This window comes from Xenopus laevis, chromosome 1L (assembly GCF_017654675.1).
Source record: "Xenopus laevis strain J_2021 chromosome 1L, Xenopus_laevis_v10.1, whole genome shotgun sequence".
In the NCBI taxonomy this organism is placed as follows: Eukaryota; Metazoa; Chordata; class Amphibia; order Anura; family Pipidae; genus Xenopus; species Xenopus laevis.
This window is the reverse complement of record NC_054371.1, coordinates 214,301,412-214,328,005: the sequence shown is the minus strand read 5'-3', so window position 1 is coordinate 214,328,005 and position 26,594 is coordinate 214,301,412. Positions and strand designations below refer to the sequence as shown.

Here is a 26,594-nt window from a genome sequence, read left to right as displayed (position 1 = left end):
AACATACAGGTTGGAAAATGTTCATTACACCTTTAACTGCATTGGATCAGCAAAGATTAGCGTTTCCACCCGGCAGGTATTTGACTGGTCTTGCCAGTAAATCACCAGCTGAAGCCGAGGCCGGTATAACAAATTTAACGACAATATAGTGGCTGGTAAAGGGAAACTGTCATGTGTTTCAAAACACATCAGTAATAGTGCTGCTCCAGCAGAATTCTGCACTGAAATACATTTTTAAAAGAGCATAGATTTTTTTTTAGATTTGATTTTGAAATCTGACATGGGGCTTGACATATCGCCAGTTTCCCAGCTGCCCCCAGTCATTTGACTAGTGCTTTGATAGACTTCAGTCACTCTTTAATGCAACATTGCAAGTTGGAGTGATATTAAAAAAAAAAAACTACCCCCAGCAGCCTAACAACAGAAAAACGGGAAGATAACCAGATTACAGCTCCCTGGTAGATATAAGAACATAACTCAATAGTCCATGTCCCACTGTGACACATTCAGTTATATTGAGTAGGAGAAACAACAGCCTGCCAAAAAGCAGTTCCATCCTAAAGTGCTGGCTCTTTCTGAAACCATATGACAAGGCAAAATGACCTGAAATGGCTGCCTACACACCAATATTACAACTAAAAAAAAAAATACACTTGTTGGTTCAGGAATGAAATTGTATATGGTAGAGTGAATTATTTGTAGTGTAAACAGTGTAATTTAGAAATAAAAACCGACACCGACAAAATCCCTTTAATGTATATCGACATTAAACCCTGCATTTCAAGCACACTTCTACAGCTTGCTTTCTCTGAAGCTCTGTCAATCCTTCCATTTAACCACACCTGACATCACAGAACCTACCATTGTCTGCACTGTGACATCAGTGATCTCCCCCCATGACGTCACCGATCTCTGCCATTCCCTTGCAGGCCGGTAACAAAGAATAGGAAAGGTGGCAACGCTGCCAAAGATGAAGATAAATGGCTCGCGGAGATCCCATTGTGGCACACAATAGCAAGCACAGCCTACTGCTATGTCAAATCCTTTGGGTGGCCACATATGGGTGCTACTGAACTGGCCCCCTGGGCAAATAAAATAAGAGTGGCCAGACATAGAATTGCTACTGTTATTAATTTTTTTTATAGCCACCAACAGCGTTGTTGTACAAGAAATGGGAGCATATATTAAACATACACAAATGGGGAACTAGTACATAGGGGAACACTCAGATGAGCAAATTTCCCCTGCTAAAGGACCTTGGTTGAATTAGGCTGGCACAGAAGCCTAAAACATAAATAATTTTTCTAGCCTACTTCTGGGATAAGCTTTAGTTTCCCTTTAAATGCTTGCCAGGGTACTTCTACAAAAAAACTATGTTGAGCATTATTGTCACATATTTATATATTTCACCTTGTTTGGAGCAGGTTTCAAAGTAGGCCATATAGAAATAAGTAAAAACGTAATTCTGATAATGGGTGGGAGGCAGGGATTTGGGTGCAGTGACCAATCTTGATAAAATCAAGCTCACAAATTCTTTGGTAGCCTACAAGATCTGCTACTTGTGTTTGTTCTCCTGTGAGACATTTCAAAACAGGAAACAACAAAATAAATGTGCTAAACTGCATGACAACTTTGCACGCGTTCAATGGCAATTTTCAAGGAAACACTAGTAGAATTAGTATTGCTCTTTTAATGCTTTTATACCATACCTCCCAACTGTCCCCTTTTTAGAGGAACAGTCCCTCTTTTGACAGCTAAACCCGCAGTCCCTCATTTATATTGTAAAGTCCCGTTTTTCTCTGCACTGAACAGCCAGAAAAAGAAACAAAGATTCTATAACTTAATTGGCTTTTGGCTCAGAACAGCTACAGCAACAGATAAGATGCTTTTATTACAATTTCAAGATAAGGAAATAAGTAATTGTAACAATATAAGATAACAGGTCCCTTGGGAAAAGTCTCACAGCTTAAGGCTAAGGCCACACTAGGCGATAGCGCCGCGATTTGACTCGCGGCGACTTTTCGCCGCGACTTTTAAGCCGCAATCGCTGGGGAAACTTTTGCGCTGGCGTCTATGGGGAATCGCGTAAAATCGCCAGCGTAAAAACACACGCGGCGATCTTTTTTCTATTGTCGCTCGAAATCGCCTAGCGAGGCAATTTCGAGCGACAGTAGAGAAAAGATCGCCGCGTGTGTTTTTACGCTGGCGATTTTACGCGATTCCCCATAGACGCCAGCGCAAAAGTTTCCCCAGCGATTGCTTAAAAGTCGCGACGAAAAGTCGCCGCGAGTCAAATCGCGGCGCTATCGCCTAGTGTGGCCTTAGCCTAAAGGGCAATTCACCCTTATTAGCAAAACTGTAATAACTGAAGAAAAAACACAGAAATATGTTCAAACTTTCATAACCTGCCGAATTTTGTAAAATGAACATGGTAATTAGGGGGTGTGGCCACAAAAATGGGCCTGGTAAAAGAAAAATTTACGTGGCGACTTTTTTGTCCCTCTTTTTATTTCCAAAATGTTGGGAGGTATGTGATGGCACCTTTTGCAAGTTTTCAGGGCTTCAGTGGGAATCTGGTACAGGTATGGGACCTGTTATCCAGAATGCCTGGGACCTAGTGTTTTCAGGGTTAACGGATCTTTCCGTAATGTAAACATTAAATAAACAGAAAAGGCTGGATTTGCTTCCAATAAGGATTAATTTTATCTTAGTTAGGATCCGCTACAAGCTACTGTTTTATTATTACAGAGAAAAAGGAAATCATTATTAAAAATATTCATTATTTGATTAAAATGGAGTCTATGGCAGATGGCCTTAGTAATTGAGGAAAAGGAAGTTTCTTATCTCCCAATTTAGTTCTACAATTGGGTGGGTAGTGCAACTCAAAATAATGAGCACAGAACTTATCTTTTACAGGTATGGGATCAGGGGCTGTTCAGGAAAAAAGGATCTTTCTGTAACTTCCTACTTTGCCTACTAGAAAATCATGTAAACATTAAATAAACCCAATAGGCTGGTTTTGCTTCCAATAAGGATTAATTATTTCTTAGTTGGGATCAGTTGGGATCAAGTATAAGCTAGGGTCCTGCAGTGGGTCGGGCACCCGTGGGTTACCCGCAAAAACCTGCAGTACCCTGTAGGTTGCGGATAGAAGTTCCGGGTGTGGGTATAGACGCGGGTTGACGGTTCTGCGGGTCGGGCAGCGGGTCTTCTCAATATCGATTTTTACTCCTTTCTTCTGATCATGTTTACTTCCAATGATGTCACTTCCGGTTTACAATGACAGCACTTCCTGATTCTTGTAAACAATACAGTCTGTGATATAGACTTTAATTGTCATTAAGTGTTTCACATAAAGCGGTGAGAATAATAGACCTGTGATTATAAGCCTGTTTGTAGCAGTACGATACTTTTCACTAAATAGAGTAAAATTGTAGTTTATGATTAAGATTTCATGGAATTGTTCATGAATGTTAAACATACGCAAGCAAAACCAGCCCAAATTGTGTGACGTACAAAAACCAATGGCCATTTTCAAACCCCTTTGTGATCAACATCTGCATAGCTTAAATGATGGTAGGGCTTCTCCTCTGTGTCCAATATATAATATGCACAGTGCTCATATTATTAAGAAGGGATGAAGAGCCAAAAGTACTGTATAGCATTGATGAAATACAAGTACTCCCAGGATTGAACATAAATGTAATAAATGAACACATTTATTTTAACAGGCAAGGCAATACAAAAAATATTTGTTCGCCAACACTTAAAGGGGTTGTTCATTTTTCTATTCGGAGACAATTTGCAAATGGTTTTCATTTTTTTATTAATTGTGGTTTGCTAGGGTCTAAATTCCCCTAGCAACCATGCATTGATTTGAATAAGAGACTGGAATATGAATAGAGAGATGAGTAATAAATAATAGCAATAACAATATATTTGTAACCTTACAGAGCACTTGTTTTTAGATGGGATCAGTGAACCCCATTTGACTGGAAAGAGCCTGAAGAAGGCAAATAAAAACTTATAAAAAACATAGATAATGAAAACCAAATGAACTGTTGCTTAGAATCGGCCATTCTAAAACATACTGAAAGTTAAAGGAAAACTATAACCCCCCAAACAATGTAGGTCGCTATGAAAAGATATTGCATAAAACAGCTCATATGTAAAACCCTGCTTCATGTAAGTAAACCATTTTCATAATAATATACTTTTTTTAGAAGTATGTGCCATTGGGTAATCATAAATAGAAAATTGTCATTTTAAAAAATAAAGGGCCGTCCCCTGGGATTGTACGATTCACTGTGCAAAACAAGCCAAACATGTTAGGTCACACGAGCCAATTAAAAAATAGTTCTCTCTTTTGCTTCCACACTTCCTTGAACAGTTAGAGCTGCAGTATTTCTGGTCAGCTGATCTCTAAAGCAGCACAGAGAATATCATAAAATGGTGGTTCAAGGCAAGAGATGTAAAAGGGCAATATTTACTTAAATATATATTCCAGTTTGGTAAGATTCTTTAATATGCCACTTAATATGATATGAACTTTTGCTTAAATATTCCTTTTGGGCGTAAAGTTTTCCTTTAACAGAAAGATGTGGATCTTTCATAAATTATATTTATGTATATAATGCTGTCGTTTCTATCGCATCTACAACAGCAAATAACCAGTTGTCTGGAATGGTCTGCTCTGGGTCACCCCATGGAGTCAGGAAACCCACTGACATTGCTTGATGAACTTACGAGTGTTTCACAGAATATAGTGGGGTTCATTTACTACTTGCAAAGCATTTATAGGAGAAGGAAAGCTACGGAGGCATTTTATTGCCAATAGATTAGCTGCAATAGTACAAGCTAGAATGCTATATTTATTCTGTAGAATGTTTTACCATACCTGAGTAAAAAGCTCTAGAAACTCTCTGTTTGTTTAGAATAGGAGCTGCAGGAATAATGTGGTGTGACATCACTTCCTGCCTGAGTCTCTCCCTGCTCTGGGCTCAGATTACAGTAGAGAAGGGAGGGGTGGGGGGAGAGGAGCAAACTGAGCATGCTCTTGCCCAGGGCAATGAGGTTTAAGCTGAAGGCAGGAAGTCTGATACAGAAGCCCATGAGTACACAATAGAAGGAAAGAAATGCAGTGTTTCTTTTGACAGGGGACTCAGAGCAACATTACTTTGGGGGTTTACTGGTATATTTAGATGGACCTTTCTGATAAGGCTTACTTAGTTTTAACCTTTCCTTCTCCTTTAAGTCCATGTTCCAGGGAAGTGCAGCCCTCAAGCTTTCACATGACTGCAATATCCAGGCATCAAATAGCCCTGCAAGTCAGAGATCAACAGGACACAACATCCTGCCTATCACTATAAAGGAAAGACAGAAATAGAATATTACCTTAATAAAATTGTTCAGGTGGCCCAGCTTTCGCATGTTAGAGACTCCGTGCAGTTTGGCCACATTTTGTAGAATCTCTCTCAAATTATCACTTGGTTCTGTTGGGAAAAAGGTACAAAAATCCATGAAACTTATGGCAGGGAACACTTCAATTTGCAAATTTTTTCTTTGTTAAAGGGAATACGGTCATGGGAAAACATGGTTTTTTTAAAAACACAACAGTTAATAGTGCTGCTCCAGCAGATTTCTGCACTGAAATCCAATACTCAAAAGAGCAAACAGATTTTTTTTATATTTAATTTTGAAATCTGACAAGGGGCTAGACATATTGTCTGTTTCCCAGCTGCCCCAAGTCATGTGACTTGTGCTCTGATAAACTTCAGTTACTCTTTACTGCAAGTTGGAGTGATATCACCCCCTCCCTTTTCCCCCCCACAGCCAAACAAAAGAACAATGGGAGGGTAACCAGATAACAGCTCCCTAACACAAGATAATAGCTGCCTGGTAGATCTAAGAACAGCACTCAATAGTAAAAACCCATGTCTCACTGAGACACATTCAGTTACATTGAGAAGGAAAAACAGCAGCCTGCCAGAAAGCATTTCTCTCCTAAAGTGCAGGCACAAGTCACATGACTGGGGGCAGAAATTGACAAAATGTCTAGCCCCATGTCAGATTTCAAAATTGAATATAAAAAAATCTGTTTGCTCTTTTGAGAAATGGATATCAGTGCAGAATTCTGCTGGAGTAGCACTATTAACTGATGCGTTTTGAAAAAAACATGTTTTCTGATGACAGGATCCCTTTAATGAGAAAATAAAGCTCCATGCTGAGAAGGCTACAATCAATTTGCATCTTAAGCAATCTGGTAACTAGGGTCCAAATTACCCTAGCAACCATGCATTGAAAAAAAGAGACTGGAATATGAATATAAGAGGCCTAAATAGAAGGATCAGTAATAAAAAAGTAACAATAAAAATACATTTGTAGCCTTACAGAGCATTTGATTTTTTAGGAGGGAATAAGCAACGCCCATTTGAAAGCTACAAAGATTTAGAAAAAGAAAAATAACTATAAAAAAAAATAAACAATGAAAACCAATTGAAAAGTCACTTAGAATTGGCAGTTCTTTAACATAACAAAGGTTACCTTAAAGGTGACCACCTTTTTTAAAAAAAAAAATCTTGTTTCATTCCAAGTGGTTTAAACGTTTAGCTAAAAAGCTAAATAACTCAAAAACCACAATTAATAATAAATGAAAGCCAATTGAAATTATTTTCAGAATATCACTCTCTCCATCAGCCTTCTTTAACCATGAGCAACATTCAAATGTTAAAAGAGTTGTAGAGCAATGCGAGCATGAAAAGTGTTCTTGGGTGGTGCAAAATAAGGGTTGTTATTAGTCATTTGGTAGACTCTAGGAGGTGGAATATCAGCCTACAAGAAGGTCAGTTATGCAATACACTTGGGTTTTATCCAACCAAAACTTGCCTCCAAGCCTGGATTAAAAAATAAGCACCTGCTTTGAGGCCACTGGGAGCAACATCCAAGGGGTTGGTGAGTAACATGTTGCTCATGAGCCACTGGTTGGGGACCACTGCTCTACATCATACTAAAAGATAACTCAAAGGTTAATAATCGCCATTTACGATAAGAGAAAAACAATCCAATGCAGTTGTTGCTTTCTGCTATTACTTTGGCCTAATTAATCCACGGCTATCAGATACCAAAACAGGTCAGAGAGAACCGAAAGTAGCACATAAACGAATTTCCCGGTTATATTTGGAAGGTTATTCATAACAGTTCTGAATCGACTGCAAGGTCAGCCACATTCCTTTCATCTAACTCCATTCCATTACTTTCATGTTTCGTTTCAGTCGACGCGGCTTTAATATTATATGTGGCTTTTCACAGAGAATGGAAATGAATGCTACGAATAAAGGATAAGCCCGTAGTCTAACCATAACGGCTTTTCTTGGTAAGCATAATTTGCACAGACTATATTATCTCTCCAGTCGCATCTGAGCTAAAATGCCAAACCGCAAGCTTAATCTGGCCACAATATGCTTGATAGAGACACACAGAGCTCTCAGCTTTAATGCACCAGGGCAAATGTAATAGACTTCTAAGAACGGCTGCTTTGCTCATTAGGAGTTCATGCAAACAGATGCCTAGATCCATTCTTTTCTTGAAGCTAAATAATATGGAAAAAAATGCCCAGGCAAACTCTCTTCAATGAAAAATGTAGATATAAGTTGCCCTGACATGTAGAGAAAAAGGAAATGAGTATTTATGTGTTTAAGTTAGGCATGGGGATTTCTTATCCAGAATGCTCCTGACCAGGATAAGGCATACCTCCAAACTGTCCCATTTTTCGCGGGACATTCCTGATTTTGACAGCTCAACCCGCAGTCCCAGATTGTTACTGAAATGTCCCTGCTTTCTCTTTGATCTCCTGCACTGAACAGCCAGAAAAAGGTTCTAAACCTAATTGGCTTTTGGCATACGTGACAGGTGCACTTGGATACTTTTGTAACAATTTAAGATAAGCAAATAAGTAATTTTAACTATTTAAGCTAAGCAGTTTTTTGGGGGGAAACTGTGCAGCTTAAAGGGCAATTCACCTTCATTAGCAAAACTGTAATAACACATATAAACCACAGAAACGTGTTCAACATTTCATAACCTTCCAAATTTTGTTAACGGAGCATGATAATTAGGGGGCGTGGCCACAAAAATGGGTGTGGTCAAATAATTTTGCTGTGCCACACGCCAAATCTTTTTGTCTTTTTCTATTACCAAAAAGTTGGGAGGCATGGATAAGGGATCTTTCTGTAATTTGTATCACTAAACCATAAATCTAAAAAAAAAATACGATTAATTATATCTTAGTTGGGCTCAAGTACAAGCTACTTTTTTATTACCGTATTACAGAGAAAAAGGAAATAATGTTTAAAAATTTTAGTTATTTGATTAAAATAGCATTTATGGGAGATGGCCTTACTGTAATTCAGAGCTTTCTGGATAACAATTTTCCGGATAATAGATCCCATACCTATACAAGAGCACAGATGATGCATTTGTTTTTCCACCGGTGATTTACATTAATGCCAGTAGAAAAGCATCTTCTTGAGCTGTATCTGAAGCTGATCCAAAAATACTATAAATAGAGACTACACTATGTAGCCACAAGGTGCACAGAAACAGTCCAAGGATAAACTGATTCCAGTCCGTACAGAAGTTCAGTGGAAGATAATGGAAGATAATGCTGTGATAAGAAACAGTTAAAGCCTGTAGGCCAAACCATCTTTATAGTGCAGGGATCCCCAACCTTTAAAACCCGTGAGCAACATTCAGAAGTAAAAGGAGTTGGGGAGCAACACTAGCATGAAAAATGTTCCTGGGGTGCCAAATAAGTGCTTTGATTGGCCATTTAGTAGTCCCTATGTGGATTGTCAACCTACATTGAGGCTCTGTTTGACAGTACCTGTTTTTTATGAAACCAAAACTTGCCTCCAAGCCTGGAATTCAAACATAAACACCTACTTTGAGGCCACTGGAAGCAACATCCAAGGGGTTGGAGAGCAACATGTTGCTCATGAGCTACTGGTTGGGGATCACTGCTCTATATCAAGGGTTCTCAATATTTTTATCCCCATGAGCCACATTCAAATGTAAAAAGATTTGGGAAGCAACACAAGCATAAAAAGTCCCTTGGGATACCAAATAAGGGCTGTGATTTGCCTTTTGGCAGCCCCTATGTTGACTGGCAGCCTACAGGATGCTCTGCTTGGCACTATACTTAGTTTTTATGCAATTAAAACTCGCCCTCCAGGCCTGGAATTCAAAAATAAGCACCTGCTTTGAGGACACTGAGAGCAACATCCAATGGGTTGGAGAGCAACATGTTGCTCACGAGCTACTGGTTGGGGATCACTGTTATAGTGGAACTATCGTGAACATGAAACTTTAATATAAGCTTCATCATACTGTACTGAAATAAGAAACTTTCTAAATACAGTATCAATGAAAAATTCTGAACATTTTCTGAAATATTCCAGTTACTCTTCACTATTCCCTCTCAGCATCTGCCTCTTTATCTTTTGCCTAGAAGATGTATTAGAGCTCACTATTAAAAATTACCAGAAATACTGTCTCTCTACATGCAGGATTTGTGCAAAGGCAGTCATTTTGTTAGATTTTGTTTGTACTGGAATGAGTTATTAGAGTGAACCTTAATACATCTGCTAGGAACGGAAGCCCCGGACCCCCATATAAGATATATTGGATCTAACTGTCAATGATTAACTGACACCCAACCGCTGCATGAAGAGAAAATGAAGAGAAACAGATGCCGAGAGACGGATAGTGAAGATGAACTTCATTATTTCAGAAACGATGCAGAATATTTAATTGATTTTATTTAGAAAGTTTCTTATTTCAGTATGATGAAGCTTATTTTACATTTTCATTTTTGTCATAGTCCCCCTTTAAGCAGGCAGAAATGAAGCCCTATTGAAAATAACGGAATACGCACCATAGCAATTCCCAGGGGGCACTTGCGAGCCAAAATCCGCCACGCAACGCCAGTATTTGCATTTTTCAGCAGAAACTCCAATGAACCAAGTAAACACCTTTTTTTTTTTTTTTAACTCTATGGGATCCGCAGGTTTGGATATACACTTCACTGAAATAATGTTTGTCCTTGAGAAAGGTTCCTGTGGGGAACCGAAACGTCGGATTTAATAAACCTTTTTCCCTTATTTCAATATATCGAACGTTTGAGTTTTTCATGCAAACCCTGAGAGTGCCGGTACCACGTGCAATTTCACTTCACTGAAATACGTATGCGTATTTGCGGCATTGCATGCTGGTGCCGTAAATGCATTGCGTATTGACAATCAGTCTGGCTACAATTGGCATGTAAATTGCTTTTTCGCTTGGCTTTTTTTCACAAAAATGTACTAAAATTCTTCCAAGTGGAATTAGAAATGAGAACGTGGAACAAGAAAAAACAAATGCATTTATGTAATTACGCTCAATGGCGTGTTTTTTTAAAACGCAACATAAAACCGCCATGTGTGACCTTGCACTTAGGATACTGGCACAGAGAGATTTGTCACACGTGTTTTCAAGTTTCCTTGTGAGGCAGCCTTGGGCGTCTTTGGAAAACAAAGCTCCGTGTATGATTTACTTTATTGTTGGTGGGAATGCATTTCGGGGAGATTTGTCGTCTGTGGTAGCACAGATTAAAAGTCAGAGACAAATCTTAAGGCCATTGGCCTTAACACAAGTTGCTCAAGAGGTCACTCCAAATGCTGGTTTTTCAGGACTATAGCAGTTACAAGAGAATTAAGGAATAAAGCCAAAACAATGGTAAAATAAAAAGTCCAAAAAGAGCTAACATGCGGAGTAGTTATCCAAGAGCTTGGGTTATGATTTCTATGGGGCAAATTTGATAACCGGTGAAAATTCGCCAGCGACGGCTTGGCAGCCGTCGCAACACTTTGCCAAGCATAAATTCGGTAGAACAACGCTAATTTACCCTAAGTTGTGTCCAGGGCACCAAACACTGGCGAAGTTGCGCTAGCGTTGGCTAATTTGCATACGGCGGGAAATTTAAAGTGGAATGGACGTATATGTTGCAGCAAATACATTACACAAGTCCAGGGAACCTTAATAAATAAAATAGAGTTGTTATAATCCGTTGTTTATCCGTATTTATAATCAGTAATTTTTATATTAATTGGAACCAATTAGGTTGTAATTTTATATTCACGATGCTATTGCCGATGCTTTTCATCAATTATGTTAAGTAATTAATCGAGAACCAATGAACTCTGCTTAAAAAGATGACAAAATGAACTATGTGATATGCCCCTGATGAAGTATGTCTAATACGAAATGCGTTGGGCCTTATTAATAAAATATATTGTTTCATAATCAAATATTGTGTGGGACTGAATACATGAACCCCTTGTAGCGAACTCCGGACTGATGTGCCAACATATATAGAAGATCCTCTGCGAACACGGAAACTACGCCAAAACACTACTAGCAATAATCAGCATAGACCAGCAAACAACTGTTCCGTAAGAGAAACGCTAACAGCGACTTTACAATAACGGCTTTTCGTGTCCGAATGGCTCGGTAAGTTTAATTGCAGGGCATACCACGAGTTCCGGCGTTACTGCACTATTACAGTTTCTTTTCTATGTGTATAGAATACCCGATTTCTCTGTAATTACATGCGGCACCAACTTCCGTGATAAACTAACAAACAAAAAAATATAACCCAAATTAGGTGCCCTTATTCAACCAAAAACGACTTTTTATTTTACAGCTATTGGTTGAGGTCTGACAAAGTCAGAAAATACAAATGATTATAAGAAAAATAGAAAAATAAACCCCACCAATAGTTGCTGTTATATAATTATCAAGTTTGACAAAAAATTCTAAGGTGACACTTCCCTCCCCGGGGCTCGACGTGTCCGCGCTGCCTGCAGGGGGCTCCCTCTGTCCGTAGCACCCGCCCAGCACCGGGAGGGGACGGGATCCGGAAAGAGCAGGCGCAAAAGGAGGAAGAACTGGCTGTGAGGCGGGGGTCTGTGTTGGGCGCGGCGGTGTCGGTAACGGGGCGAGTAAGGAATTAGCGATCCCCGGGCACAAGCGGCTCCTCTAACCGGAACTGACCGGCCGCCTCCCCTCTCTCTGCTCTGAGCCGTATCCGCGCAGTCCCCGGGAAGCACCTCTGTGTGTCTCTCGCGCTCTCTCCGCTTCCCCCAGGAGCGTCTGTGTCTCTCCGCGGCTCTTCCCTCATCTCCAGCTGCTGCCGCCGGGTCTCACCTTCCGGCCAATGGGGGAGGAGGAGCCGGAGAGTCGGGGAGAGCGACCTCAGCAGCCCCAGCGCGGAACTGGCAGTATGTGTCCGACACAAACAGAGAACTACCGGAACTCTCAGCACAAGGGGGAGAGAGGAGAGGAGGCGCCGCCATGAGCATGCTGGGAAATAAAGCAACATGGGGGGCGCCGCTTGACTTCCATGATACCACGGAGTGTGAAAGTCTGAGGTAACCCCTCTCCCTGCCGTCCGTCCCTCCCTCAGCCTGCGTCAACATCGCTGCCGCCTCCCAGGGACGAGGTAAGGGGCTGGCAGGAGGCGAGAAATGTGTGTGTGTGTGATTATTTTGTGGGAAGAGTGTGTGTGTAAAGTATATGTGTTGTGTGTGTAAAGTATATGTGTGTCTATGTGTGTATAATTGCTAGTGGAAAGTATATTTTGTCTCAGCTGAAAAATATCTGTAATATAAATCCACTGGGGGGGGACAAATTTTCAGTGATTTAGTTTGCGCTGTAGTGATTGTAGCATAAAGGGTCTTAGTTGTGTCTAGGCTTATACGCGAGTCAATAAGTTTTCCCAGTTTTTGTAGGTAAAATTAGGTACCTCGGCTTATACACGGGTCGGCTTATACACGAGTATATACGGTAGGTACTTGAGCAAAAACGTATCATTTCCCAGCGCACTGAACCCTGCAATTATTGTTTTTTATTGTGGACGAGTGGATCCACAATTACCCTTGGTGCTGCTGATTATCGCATAATTGGACTTTGCGCATAGCTCACACCTGATTGCTGCTTTCCACTGTATAGTTTATGTTCCATATGTTAGAAAATGCATGGGGGAACCCGGTTACCCAAAAAAAAAAAAAGTTACGCCTGCGCTCATTAAATCGGCGAAGTGCCTGAAACACGTAACACTGCCGAAGTTTCACCAGCGTTCGTCACTTCGCCCTTTAGTAAATCTGTGCCTTTGTGTGAACAGCATCCTATCTGATCATATGGGTTGCCCAGAAGTAATGGCCTCTATCAGCACTGACCAACTGTAAGCTCTCCTTGGCAAGGCCTTCTTTTCCTCTTCTATTGGCTGCTTTGTACGTAAATCTGTATGTTCAATGCATACACCCATTTATTATACAAGTGCTGTGGAGTATGACTTTATGAATAAGTGATAAGAATAACAACAGGGGAACTGTTCTCATTGGAAAACCGTTGAGGGTTTTGGGAGGGGAGAAGACTTATCGGATAAAGGCAGAGCAAGTATAAGGGCAAGGAAATATCAACAAGAAAAAGAGTTCATGATTTGCTTAATTCTTTTCCTGCTACAATTAAAATTAGAATAAACATATAAACAAATGCACAAGTGCAGGTGAAGCTACAATCAGGCACAACTCATGTTATGCAGCTGCTACACCTCAGTCAATAAACGTACACACAATTATTAAGCTCCTGGAAAGTATCTGCAGAGTAATTTGCATGGAGCTATTTTCCTATGCACATATAGAATAAGCGATTGTTGGACTTAATAACCCTGGCCTGTTTATTCTGCTCATATGCCTGGCTAGGAATGGGGAAAGGTATTAAAGGTCACGTCTTAAGGAAGGAAACGGAGCCTCAAAACAAATACACAGGTATGGGATTATCCAGAATGCAGGGGAGGTGTTTTTCAGATAAGGAAGTGGAGCTAGAAGACTTATAATCACATTTAAAAGAAAAGGCTTACCACCAGCCAAGATTTGTGCTAGCTTAATTAAATGAACAGTAACACCAAAAAATGAAAGTGTTTTAAAGTAATGAAAATAACAGGTACTGTTGCCCTGAACTGGTAAAAAAAAAAAAAAGATTAAACAAGTTTTTTTCTAATATTTAATTTAGAAATCAGGCATGGGGCTAGACTTGTCGTCAGTTTCCCAGGCGCCCCCAACCATATGACGTGTGCTCTGATAAACGTCAGTCACTTTATTTCTGTACAGCAAGATGGAGTGATTATCATCCCCACAACTACACCATAAAATCATGAAAGATTCCCTTTAATTCTTCTTACTCTTTTAATCTGACCCAGATATGGCCTTGCTCACTAAATACCAGTGCTTTGTTGGACAGGACGTTTCTACAAGTAGTAGAGTCTGTAAAAGTGTTACATGAAGGAAAACTAACAATGGCATTTTGCTAGAAGACAAACAAACAACAATAAAGTTAAGTTTAAAGTGGACCCGTCACCCAAAAAAATTATTCAAAATCCTATTTTATCACATTAGTCAAGCAAAATGAACTTTAATTACACTATATAAATTATTGAATCTTGTTTCCTTCAGTCTGGGAATTCATAATTATAACAAGCAGGCAGGAGCCATTTTGTGCACACTGTTATTAAGACAAGTCTTGTATCATCTCAGAATCTTGTTTGTGCACCAGAATAGGGGACCTGATTTCCATCCCCATGCACTGGCTACACAATTAAATGGTGAAGAGAACGGGGGGGGGGAATGTGGGGAGAGCAGTGACATCTAGGAAGTGCTGAATGGAAAGTGAAAGCAATTGTCTGCCCCGCCTCTATGCCTAGGCATAGAGGCGGGGCAGACAATATTTGATTGACAGGTGAGATTTTTAAATGAGTTTACAACAGCTATGAATGCTTTAATAAAAAATTGAAATTGGATTTCATGTTTAATTTGAAAAGGACTTTTATTATACAGATTTTTGTGTCTGGGTGACAGGTCCACTTTAACACAACAAATACACTGATAACATGTAGAACTCTAATGTGACCTGCACATATATAAAGCTGAAAATACAATTTAAAAGCCTGTTTTAATTTCATGCAAAGCTCAATTAAAGGAACAGTAACACCAAAAATTTAAAATGTATCAAAGTAATTAAAGTATAATGTACTTTTGCCCTGCACTGGTAAAACTGGTGTGTTTGCTTCAGAAACTCTACAATAGTTTATATAAACAAGCTGCTGTGTAGCCATGGGGCAGCCATTCAAGCACAGGATACACAGTAGATAACAGATATGTTCCTTAGAATCCCATTGTATACTACAGAGCTTATCTGTTATCTGTTGTGTATCCTGTGCCTTTTCTCCTTTTTCATCTTTGAATGGCTGCCCCAAAGCAGTTTGATTATATAAACTACAGTAGAATTTCAAAAACAAACTCACCAGTTTTACCAGTACAGAACTACAAAACATGATATTTTCATTACTTTAAAACACTTTCATTTTCTGGTGTTACCGTTACTTTAAAGGGATACTGTCATTGGAAAACATGTTTTTATCAAAATGTATCAGTTAATAGTGCTACTCCAGCAGAATTCTGCACTGAAATCCATTTTTCAAAAGAGCAAACAGATTTTGTTAGACACATTGTCAATTTCCCAGCTGCCCCCAGTCATGTGACTTGTGCTCTGATAAACTTCAATCACTCTTTATTGCTGTACTGCAAGTTGGGAGTGATATTACCCCCTCACTTCCCCCCCCCCCCCAGCAGCCTTACAAAAGAACAATGGGAAGATAATGAGATAGCAGCTCCCTAACACAAGATAACAGCTCCCTGGAAGATCTAAGAACAACACTCAATAGTAAAAGCCAAGTCCCACTGAGACTGATTCAGTTACATTAAAGGGATCCTGTCATCGGAAAACATGTTTTTTTCAAAACACAAATCAGTTAATAATGCCACTCCAGCAGACTTCTGCACTGAAATCCATTTCTCAAAAGAGCAAACAGATTTTTTTATATTCAATTTTGAAATCTGACATGGGGCTAGACATTTTGTCAATTTCCCAGCTGCCCCTGGTCATGTGACTTGTGACTGCACTTTAGGAGAGAAATGCTTTCTGGCAGGCTGCTGTTTTTCCTTCTCAATGTAACTGAATGTGTCTCAGTGGGACATGGGTTTTTACTATTGAGTGTTGTTCTTAGATCTACCAGGCAGCTGTTATCTTGTGTTACGAAGCTGTTATCTGGTTACTTATTGACATATTTTCAGTTTCCCAGCTGGCCTCAGTCATGTGACTTGTGCTCTCATAAACTTCAGTCACTCTTTACTGCTGTACTGCAAGTTGCAGAGATATCACCCCCTCCCTTCCCCCCCCCCAGCAGCCTAACAACAGAACAATGGGAAGGTAACCAGATAGCAGCTCCCTAACACAAGAGAACAGCTGCCTGATAGATCTAAGAACAGCGCTCAATAGTAAAATCCAGGTCCCACTGCGACACATTCAGTTACATTGAGTAGGAGAAATAACAGCCTGCCAGAAAGCAGTTCTATCCTCAAGTGCTGGCTCTTTTTGAAAGCACATGGCCAGGCAAAATGACCAGACATGCACCTACACATCAATATTACAACTAAAAAATACACTTGCTGGTTCAGGAATACAATTTTATATTGTAGAGTGAATTATTTGCAGTGTAAACAGTGTAATTTAGAAATAAAAAATGCATCATAAAAATCATGACAGAATCCCTTTAAAAGAACAGTAACATCAAAAAATGTAAGTATTTTAAAGGAATGACAATATAATGTACTGTTGCCATCCACTAGTAAACTGGTGTGTTTTCTATACACATCTACATTTTATATTAAAAGGCTGCTGTGTAGCCATTGGGGCAGACATTCAAGCACAGGTTACATAGTACATAACAGATAAGTTCTGATGAATCCCATTGTATACTACAGAGCTGTTATCTGCTGTGTATCCTGTGCCTTTTCTCTTTATTTAGCCTTGAGTGGCTGTCCCCATAGATACACAGCAGCTTGTTTGTATAAATAATAGTAGAGTTTCTGAAGCAAACAAAGCAGCTGCACCAATGCAGTAGAAAAGTATATCATATTTTCATTACTTTAAAACACTTTTTTTGGTGTTATTTTTCTTTTTATAACAAACGGCTGTCTGGGGAGGGGTAAGCGTTTTATTCACCGTGCGGAACTCCTGCAATGATCTATTCTTCCAGACAACAGGGCCTTGGATAGTAGTGCATACCTCCCAACATTTTGGAAGTAAAAAGAGGGACAAAAAATGTTTTCGCACGTAGAACAGCAAATTTTTAGACCACGCCCCTTTCTGTGGTCACACACCCTAATTACCATGTTCATTTTACAAAATTTGGCAGGTTATGAAAGTTTGAAAATATTTCTCCTTATCTAAACTGTTGTTTTTTTTTTTGTCTCAAAATTGTTACAAAGTATCTTATTTGCACCTGTTAAGTGTTCTGTACTCTCTGCTAAAAGACAATTAAATGAGAAACTTTGTTTCTTTTTCTGGCTGTTCAGTGCAGAGAAAATAGAGACTTTCCAGTACAAATGAGGGACTGCAGGTTGAGCTGTCAAAAGAGGGACTGTCCCTCTGAAAAAGGGACAGTTGGGAAGTATGTAGTAGTGCCCTGTCTGCGACCAACACTAGGAGACTGCAGATCAGATGTGACACAACCAGACATGGCAGCCAACCCAGCAGTACTAAACTTCATTCTCAGGTTAGGTATGGGGCAATAAAGCAGCTGTAGGGGGACATTAGATGTGGATGCTTGTCTGGGAAGGCAGGGTGTGGGTGGCTGGCTCATTATAGTGTGCAAACAACTGTAAATGAACCTCATTTTCTGCTTGATAATTTGTGACGACCCCTAAGCTTCTCAACAGCTGCTCAGAGCCCACTGAGCATGTGAGTGTCACAGACACTTTCCAAGATGGTGACCCCCTGTGACAGGCTTGAAGTCCTGGATCATTGCTGCTTTTGACAAGCTGAAACTTTAGGCTGGTACAATAATTTCAGAAAATAAAATATGGCATTTTTAGCCATATTCATTTTTAGGGTTTGGTTCTCCTTTAATGAAACTTTAGTTTTGGAAGGTGAACAACCCAATTAGAAATCAATCAAGGCCTATCAGTTAAACTCGGCACTGAGTCAGGGTAAAAGAAGCTGCACCGTCAAAAATGTGGACATACTAGTCCGCGTGTATTGTATATTTAAGGCAAGTTCGGTGTGCTAAAGAAAGGCCAAGTTCTTCTGTTCCTAGGGAAAAAGATACGCTATATAGTGCAATAACTCCTCTACATGCTGTAAGGTGCATAGTTGAAACTACTCAAAAAAAATCAGTGTGGATGCATTGATGGGCCCAGTTGACCTTAATCCAAACCCTTTAGTAATTTAGGGTGATTTCTGAATTGCTGTGGGCGTGCCTAATGGAATACAAAATATTTGTCACTTGATTGTGGCAGGTAAACGTGCATGCATGCCAGGATGACATGAATTTATGTGGTTTAGGTGCCTTCCTTCCATCTTTACAAACAACGATGACGGATTCACGAGTTTCATAAACCACAAAGAAGGCTCTGAGACCCAGTGTAAGGCAAAGGAAGACGAGATTGTGCCAGATCTGTTGCTTAGCTGCACCTCTGCAGCAACATATGCAGAGAATTAGGAAAAGGAAAATATTAAATCTTAAGAGGAGCTTTCCACGAAGGGCTATAAATGCAAAATAGATGCCCTAATTCAAAACATAATACATAAGGGTACGGTAGGCCCTGTCTAAAAAACAGTAGAATGATATGGCCTGGTGGTACCACACAGAGAGCATAAAACATATAGACTATTCATTAGTATAGCCAATGTTTTACCACAGAATACCAACGCTATTAATATTAAACAGGTTTCTTAGAAGATAATATTAGTTGCACATTATGAATGAATAATTGGGGTGCTGTCATAATTACTGCCTTAATTACTGTCCTCTGCTGAGCTAGGAAAATGTTAATGGGGAGTTCAGTCGTTAAATACATTTTTGAACATTACAGGTGGACTTATTCTATTACACTATTCAAATGGACTTTTTTTTATTTAACCATCGTCAGATTATGATTCTTTGGAATGTGCCTCTTCCTGGTCACTGACCTAGGTAACCAAAAATCTGATTGACTTTGAGACTTTAGTTCACCATTCAGATGATTTTTTTAGTTGCATTGCTTATATTTCTATTCTGGTCCTTTACTAGTCCCAATTTGCCTTAGAATACACTTATCTACGTCGTTTTAAAGGAATTGTTCAGTGTAAAAATAAAAACTGAGTAAATAAATGTATAAAGGCTGGAGTGACTGGATGTCTAACATAACAAAACACATCACTACTTCCTGCTTTTTAGCTCTCCTGGTTTCCACTGATTGGTTACCAGGCAGTAACCAATCAGGCAATAACCAGGCAGTAACCAATCAGTGACTTGAGGGGGGCCACATGGGTCATATCTGTTGCTTTTGAATCTGAGCTGAATGCTGAGGATCAATTGCAAACTCACTGAACAGTTATGTCCTATGTGGCCCCCCGTAAAGTCACTGACTAACTCAGAGTTAGAGAGCTGAAAATGTTCTGTTACACATCCTTTTATGAAAAGGTCAAAAGGTTTATTATACTTGTTTTAAAATACAGCCACATAATTATGTAGCTCTTAAAGGGGTGGTCCACCTTTATGTTAACTTTTAGTATTTTATAGGATTTCCTATTCTAAGCAACTTTGCAACTGGTCTTCGTTTTTTTTATACTTTTTTTTCTTAATTTTGCCGTCCTAATCTACACTTTTCCAGCTTTCAATTAGGGGATTGTGACCACAGCAGCCAAAAAAAACTATAACTCTGCAAGCTTACAATGTTATTATTGTTGCTTTTTATTACTCATCTTTCTATTCAGTCACTTTCCTATACACGTTCCATTCGCTCATTCAAACAACTGCATGGGTGGCAGGGTAAACAAGACCCCAGAAACCAGCTGCTAAAAAATGCAAACTGAAGAGCTAACTAACAAAAAGCTAAATATCTGGAAAAACATAAAAAATGAAAACCAATAGCAAGTTGTCTCTCTCTACATCATACTTCGTTATTTTAAAGGTGAACAAAAAAGGTCCAACCAAATACACCAATAAACCCTCAAAGTAATGCTGCTCTGAGTCCTCTGTCAAAAGAAACACAGAATTTCTTTCCTTCTATTGTGTACTCATGGGCTTCTGTATCAGACTTCCTGCCTACAGCTTAAAGGAACAGTTCAGTGTGAAAATAAAAACTGGGTAAATAGATAGGCTGTGCAAAATAAAAAATGTATCTAATATAGTTAGTTAGCCAAAAATGTAATGTATAAAGGCTGGAGTGACTGGATGTCTAACATAATAGCCAGAACACTACTTCCTGCTTTTCAGTTCTATAACTCTGAGTTAGTCAGTGACTTGAAGGGGGGCCACATGGGACATAACTGTTCAGTGAGTTTGCAATTGATCCTCAACATTCAGCTCAGATACTGCTTGGTAACCAGGGTAACCTGTCAGTGTAAACCAAGAGAGCTGAAAAGCAGGAAGTAGTGTTCTGGCTATTATATTAGACATCTAGTCACTCCAGCCTTTATACATTACATTTTTGGCTAACAAACTATATTAGAAACACTTTTTATTTTGCACAGCCTATCTATTTACCCAGCTTTTATTTTTTCACTGAACAATGCCTTTAAACCTCCAGGGCTAGGGCTGGAGCATGCTCAGTTTGCTCCTCTTCCTACCCCTTCTCTGCTGTAATCTGAGCCCAGAGCTATGCGTGAGCAGGGAGAGACTCAGGCAGGAAGTGATGTCACACCAAGCTAATACTGCAGCTCCTATCCTAAACAAACAGAGAGCTCCTAGAGCTTTTTACTCGGTATGGTAAACCATTCTACAGAATAAATATAGCATTCTAGCTTGCACTATTGCAGCTAATCTATTGCATCCGTAGCTTTCCTTCTCTAACGGTAAACAACTCCTTTAAGATCGCATTCACTATTGGGCAACAAGAGACTTGAAGAACATTGGATTGAAAAAAAAAAAAAAAAAGCTCTAAAGTCAGAATCTATTTTTTTTTTTAGGAGTCAAGTTAATTGGTTTGGATGTTTAAATAGAATATTATTTCATTTACCTCTACTGAGGTCTAATGGAACGTTCTCCTCCCCGCTGTCATTCCGACCTGGAAAAAAGAAAGAATTGGTTAGACAGCTCTTTTAATCATATACTGAATACAGAAGAGCCTGAAACCAAGCTAGAGATTAAGCATTCTGCCTTCTGGAACTTTCCATTCTGTGGGGAAAAGTACAGTTATGGGTTCAGTTATCCGGAAACCCATTATCCAGAAAGCTCCAAATTCGGGAAAGGTTGTCTCCCATAGACTCCATTATAAACAAATAATCCAAATGTTTTAAAATGATTACCTTTTTCTCTGTATTAATAAAACAGTAGCTTGTACTTGATCCCAACTAAGATATAATTAATCCATATTGGAAGCAAAACCAGCCTATTGGGTTTATTTAATGTTTACATGATTTTTTTAATAGACTTAAGGTATGAAGATCCAAATTACAGAATTATCCGGAAAACCCCAGATCTCGAGCATTCTGGAGAACAGGTCCTATACCTTTATTCAGATAGAATTTTGTAAATGACCACATCCCCATTTTTAAATATCAGCTAGTAGAGTTTGCTTCCTGAAGTACTATCATGCTGGGGACTGATTAGCAATTCGGTTCTGAGTTAAGTAGATCAGTAAGTTGCCTTTCAACTTTTGTTTGCTTGTGTACTGACGGGCACTGGGATCTGCCCATAAGAATGCACATTTTGCCAAATGTTAAACTCTGTATTTTCATGCCAAAACCCGCACATCCACATTTTAAACTGCAAGCTAGAAACTGGGAGAAGAGCAATGCAAATAATTCAAAACCATAAAAAATGTAGACTTATTGAAAGTCTGCTTAAAGGACAATATTGAATATACTAAAAGTTAACAAAGTTGAACTACCTGTACTCGGGGGAAACGGTAACACCAAAAAAAGGAAAGTGTAATAAAGTAATAAAAATATAATAAAAAGTGTAATAAAGTAAAAAAAAATATAATACAGTCTTGCCCTGCACTGGTAAAACTGATGTGTTTGCTTCAGAAACTATTATACAGTGGTGTGAAAAACTATTTGCCCCCTTCCTGATTTCTTATTCTTTTGCATGTTTGTCACACAAAATGTTTCTGATCATCAAACACATTTAACTATTAGTCAAAGATAACACAAGTAAACACAAAATGCAGTTTTTAAATGAGTGTTTTAAATGGGTTTTTATTATTTAGGGAGAAAAGAAATCCAAACCTGTGTGAAAAAGTAATTGCCCCCTGAACCTAATAACTGGTTGGGCCACCCTTAGCAGCAATAACTGCAATCAAGCGTTTGCGATAACTTGCAACGAGTCTTTTACAGCGCTCTGGAGGAATTTTGGCCCACTCATCTTTGCAGCATTGTTGTAATTCAGCTTTATTTGAGGGTTTTCTAGCATGAACCGCCTTTTTAAGGTCATGCCACAACATCTCAATAGGATTCAGGTCAGGACTTTGACTAGGCCACTCCAAAGTCTTCATTATGTTTTTCTTCAGCCATTCAGAGGTGGATTTGCTGGTGTGTTTTGGGTCATTGACCTACTGCAGCACCCAAGATCGCTTCAGCTTGAGTTGACAAACAGATGGCCGGACATTCTCCTTCAGGATTTTTTGGTAGACAGTAGATTTCATGGTTCCATCTATCACAGCAAGTCTTCCAGGTCCTGAAGCAGCAAAACAACCCCAGACCATCACACTACCACCACCATATTTTACTGTTGGTATGATGTTCTTTTTCTGAAATGCTGTGTTACTTTTACGCCAGATGTAACGGGACGCGCACCTTCCAAAAAGTTCAACTTTTGTCTCGTCGGTCCACAAGGTATTTTCCCAAAAGTCTTGGCAATCATTGAGATGTTTTTTAGCAAAATTGAGACGAGCCTTAATGTTCTTTTTGCTTAAAAGTGGTTTGCGCCTTGGAAATCTGCCATGCAGGCCGTTTTTGCCCAGTCTCTTTCTTATGGTGGAGTCGTGAACACTGACCTTAATTGAGGCAAGTGAGGCCTGCAGTTCTTTAGATGTTGTCCTGGGGTCTTTTGTGGCCTCTCGGATGAGTTGTCTCTGCGCTCTTGGGGTCATTTTGGTCGGCCGGCCACTCCTGGGAAGGTTCACCACTGTTCCATGTTTTTGCCATTTGTGGATAATGGCTCTCACTGTGGTTCGCTGGAGTCCCAAAGCTTTAGAAATGGCTTTATAACCTTTGAAATTGAACTCAGGCGTGATAAACCACAGTTAAGTTATTTTTTAACAAGGGGGGCAATCACTTTTTCACACAGGCCCATGTAGATTTGGAGTTTTTTTTCTCCCTTAATAACGTAAACCTTCATTTAAAAACTGCATTTTGTGTTCAATTATGTTATCTTTGACTAATAGTTAACGGTTTTCGATGAGCAGAAACATTTAAGTGTGACAAACATGCAAAAGAATAAGAAATCAGGAAGGGGGCAAATAGTTTTTCACACCACTGTAGTTCATATAAACAAGCTGCTGTGTGGCAATGGTGGAAATTGAAAAAAGTCTTTATGGCACAGGTAAAATAGTGGATAACAGATAACACCATTATGTTCTACAGAGCTTATCTGCTGTGTAACCTGAGCCTTCTCTCCTTTGAATGGCTGCCCCCATTGCTACACAGCAGCTTATTTATATAAACAATAGTAGTGTTTCTGAAGCAAACACACCAGTTTTACCAGTGCAGGGCAACACTGCATTATATTTTATCACTTTAAAACAGTTTCATTTTTTTGATGTTACAGTTTCTTTAAGTCATGTAGTTGATAGCCTTGGACTAGCTGAGTTCAAGCACTGATCTGGATTTAAATATGTAAATAACATATCTATTGATTGAGAAAATAACTTCGCACAGAGAATCTCAAAGCCTTGAGTTGAGTACCTGAATAGTTATGGTAGTTTTATTACAAAATGCGGGCAGTGATCACAGGCCTACGGATACATCAGTCATTGCCACAGTGATGCTTACAGTCTAATATCCCAGTAATTTCTATCAAGAGCCATTGAAGTCTTACTGGTCCTTCAACCCACCAGGCAAATACAGAACATAATTTTTTTTTTTTTTATTATTAAATTCGTAAAAAGGAGACGATCCATTGTGCGACGCTCAATTTCTCCTCCCTGGTTATCTCCTATAAGGAAGACAGGGAAGAGAAATCGAGCTCCGCACAATGGATCGCCTTTGCTGAAGAGGAGCACAAGTTTCAGTAGGTTTCAGTAAGTTATTTCTTAATAAAGACTTAGCAATTTCAAAGTTGAATTTGTCTTTGTGGATTTTTTTCATTGTGTATGAACGATTCTTTTTTTTTAAAAAAAATTTATGTTACTGATTCTTTAAGGATCAGATGAAATAAGATGTGCATAGATTCCAAGGACTACGGCAAGGAAGAAACACACCGATACATTACAACTAGTGATGAGTGAATTTATTATACTCCAAGGCTACAAAAAGTCCAAATATGAAAATCTGCCATCTCAAACCTGCAGAGTTCATGTAGAAATCAACGGAAGACATCCCTTTTATATTTTGAAGACATCGTGGTCTTCCTCCAATAATCCGAAAAATTTTTTTTTTTTTTTTTTGGGATTATAGCCCAAAAACCCTGAAGTGATTTGGGCGTCAAATCCCACAAAAATTGTACGATTCGAGTTCTCACTTGATTTTATCGAATTCTTTTCTCAACCTGACTTTTTTGAGTTATTTTATTGAAAAATAAGATAAAATCCTGGATGGGAGTTTGGTCAAGCTTGGTTTAATAAAAATATGAGAAATTAGAGTTGTAATAAATAACCCGCTGTGTGTTCTGTTAATATCAGTTATCTGAAAAATGTAGTGGAGACATGCAAATTCCAAAGTTATGTGGGATTCTTGTGGACTCACTGGAGAGCTGTGCTTCCTAGAATTTCACAGATACAGCACCAGACCACAGAAGCTTTGTTGGATGGAACAGCGTAGTATTGATAGCGCACACAATGCTGAATCTTTCAAATACACCTTCTGGGCTGCTAAGAATGTCTGCAATTAGTTGCCAACATTTCAGAGATCCAGAAGGTTTATTGTACTGGGGAAATACCAATAGCCGCATAAAGTATGCCTAAGTTGGCCAGGTTTCCTGATGCTTCTCTGCACAGATCTAAAACTAAACAGGACAGGCTCGCTCTCCCTGCATCAGAAACTTAACGAGTAACATGATGGGTTAGGTCAACTTAGGGCCCACAGATTGATCAGCACAGTATGGCCCAGTGCGTGGGTTTCCAAATCAGGTCGAGATCCGTTTATTTTGCCTTGTTTATACATCTGCTATATATATATATATATATATATATATATATATATATATATATATATATATATATATATATATATATATATATCTCTCTCTCGAAAGACAGCCACTTTATGACTTAAGATGGCCATGGACGTTACAATTGCAATCTTTACTGGAAAAGATATTTTGAGGAAAGATTGTTTGTTTCAATACAGGTGTAGAGCTGAATCGTCAGGTATACGGGTAGAAACAATAGAGTTCTACCTGTATCAGCACTAACAAGGGCCGATGTTCAGGTGCCTTCAAAGACGCCCGATCAAAATTTTCCAGCCAGCCCAATCGACGAGCAAATCAATATACAAGTCTTCTGCCGATATCAGTCATGTAGCAAATATTGTATGCAAATTTGTTTCGTACGGTATTATTGGTGCATCTATGGCCACCTTAAAACTCTTATCATTAACTAACCCCTAAAAATTAGTAGGACTAAAAATGCTGTATTTTATACACCACTAATTGCACGAGGCTAAAGTTTCAGCTTGTCAATAGCAGCAATGATCCAGGACTTCAAACTTGTCACAGGGGGTCACCATCTTGGGCTCTGAGCAGCTGTTGAGAAGCTAAGCTTAGGGGTCGTCACTAATTATCCAGCAGAAAATGAGGTTGGCCTGTAATATAAACTGATGCTACAGGGCTGATTATTAAATGCTGATGCTAATTGCACTGGTTTCTGTGCTGCCATGTAGTAATTATCTGTATTAATTACTAATTAGCCTTATATTGTGACATTTCTATTCTATGTGTACTGTATATTGTGAGTGTGTCCCTAAACTCAGTAAGTGACAGCAGCACAGAGCACGTGCAGTGAATCAGCAGAAAAGAAGATTGGGAACTACTGGGGCATCTTTAGAGACACAGATCTTTACTGCTAAACGGCTGTGGTTGCCTTGAGCTGGTACAGAAGTCCAAAACATAAAGTACAACATTTCTAGCTACTTCTTTAGTTAAGCTTTAGTTCTCCTTTAAAAACCCACGCAGACTGACAGCTCAGAGGGGCAGTGAGCTAATTATTGCCCTTGTATCATACCACTAACTAAAAATGAGCAGCAATTACAAGACTCCATCAAATGCAAGTCTGTTTCAGCTAAATGCAATGGTGAATAAA

The 26,594-nt window shown here is 39.2% G+C and overlaps 1 protein-coding gene across 2 annotated transcripts in view; it reads right to left on the bottom strand.

Moving 5' to 3' along the window:
- Positions 1-26,594, bottom strand: part of LOC108718405 (rapamycin-insensitive companion of mTOR-like) — a 99,832-nt gene that overhangs the window by 60,789 nt on the left and 12,449 nt on the right. For both annotated transcript variants that reach the window (XM_041569517.1, XM_041569513.1), the window contains exons 2-3: positions 21,153-21,200; positions 5,395-5,492 (exon numbers count right to left, since the gene is read on the bottom strand). In XM_041569517.1, the coding sequence (XP_041425451.1) occupies positions 5,395-5,492; positions 21,153-21,200 (146 nt within the window). The remainder of the gene's footprint in view (positions 1-5,394; positions 5,493-21,152; positions 21,201-26,594) is intronic.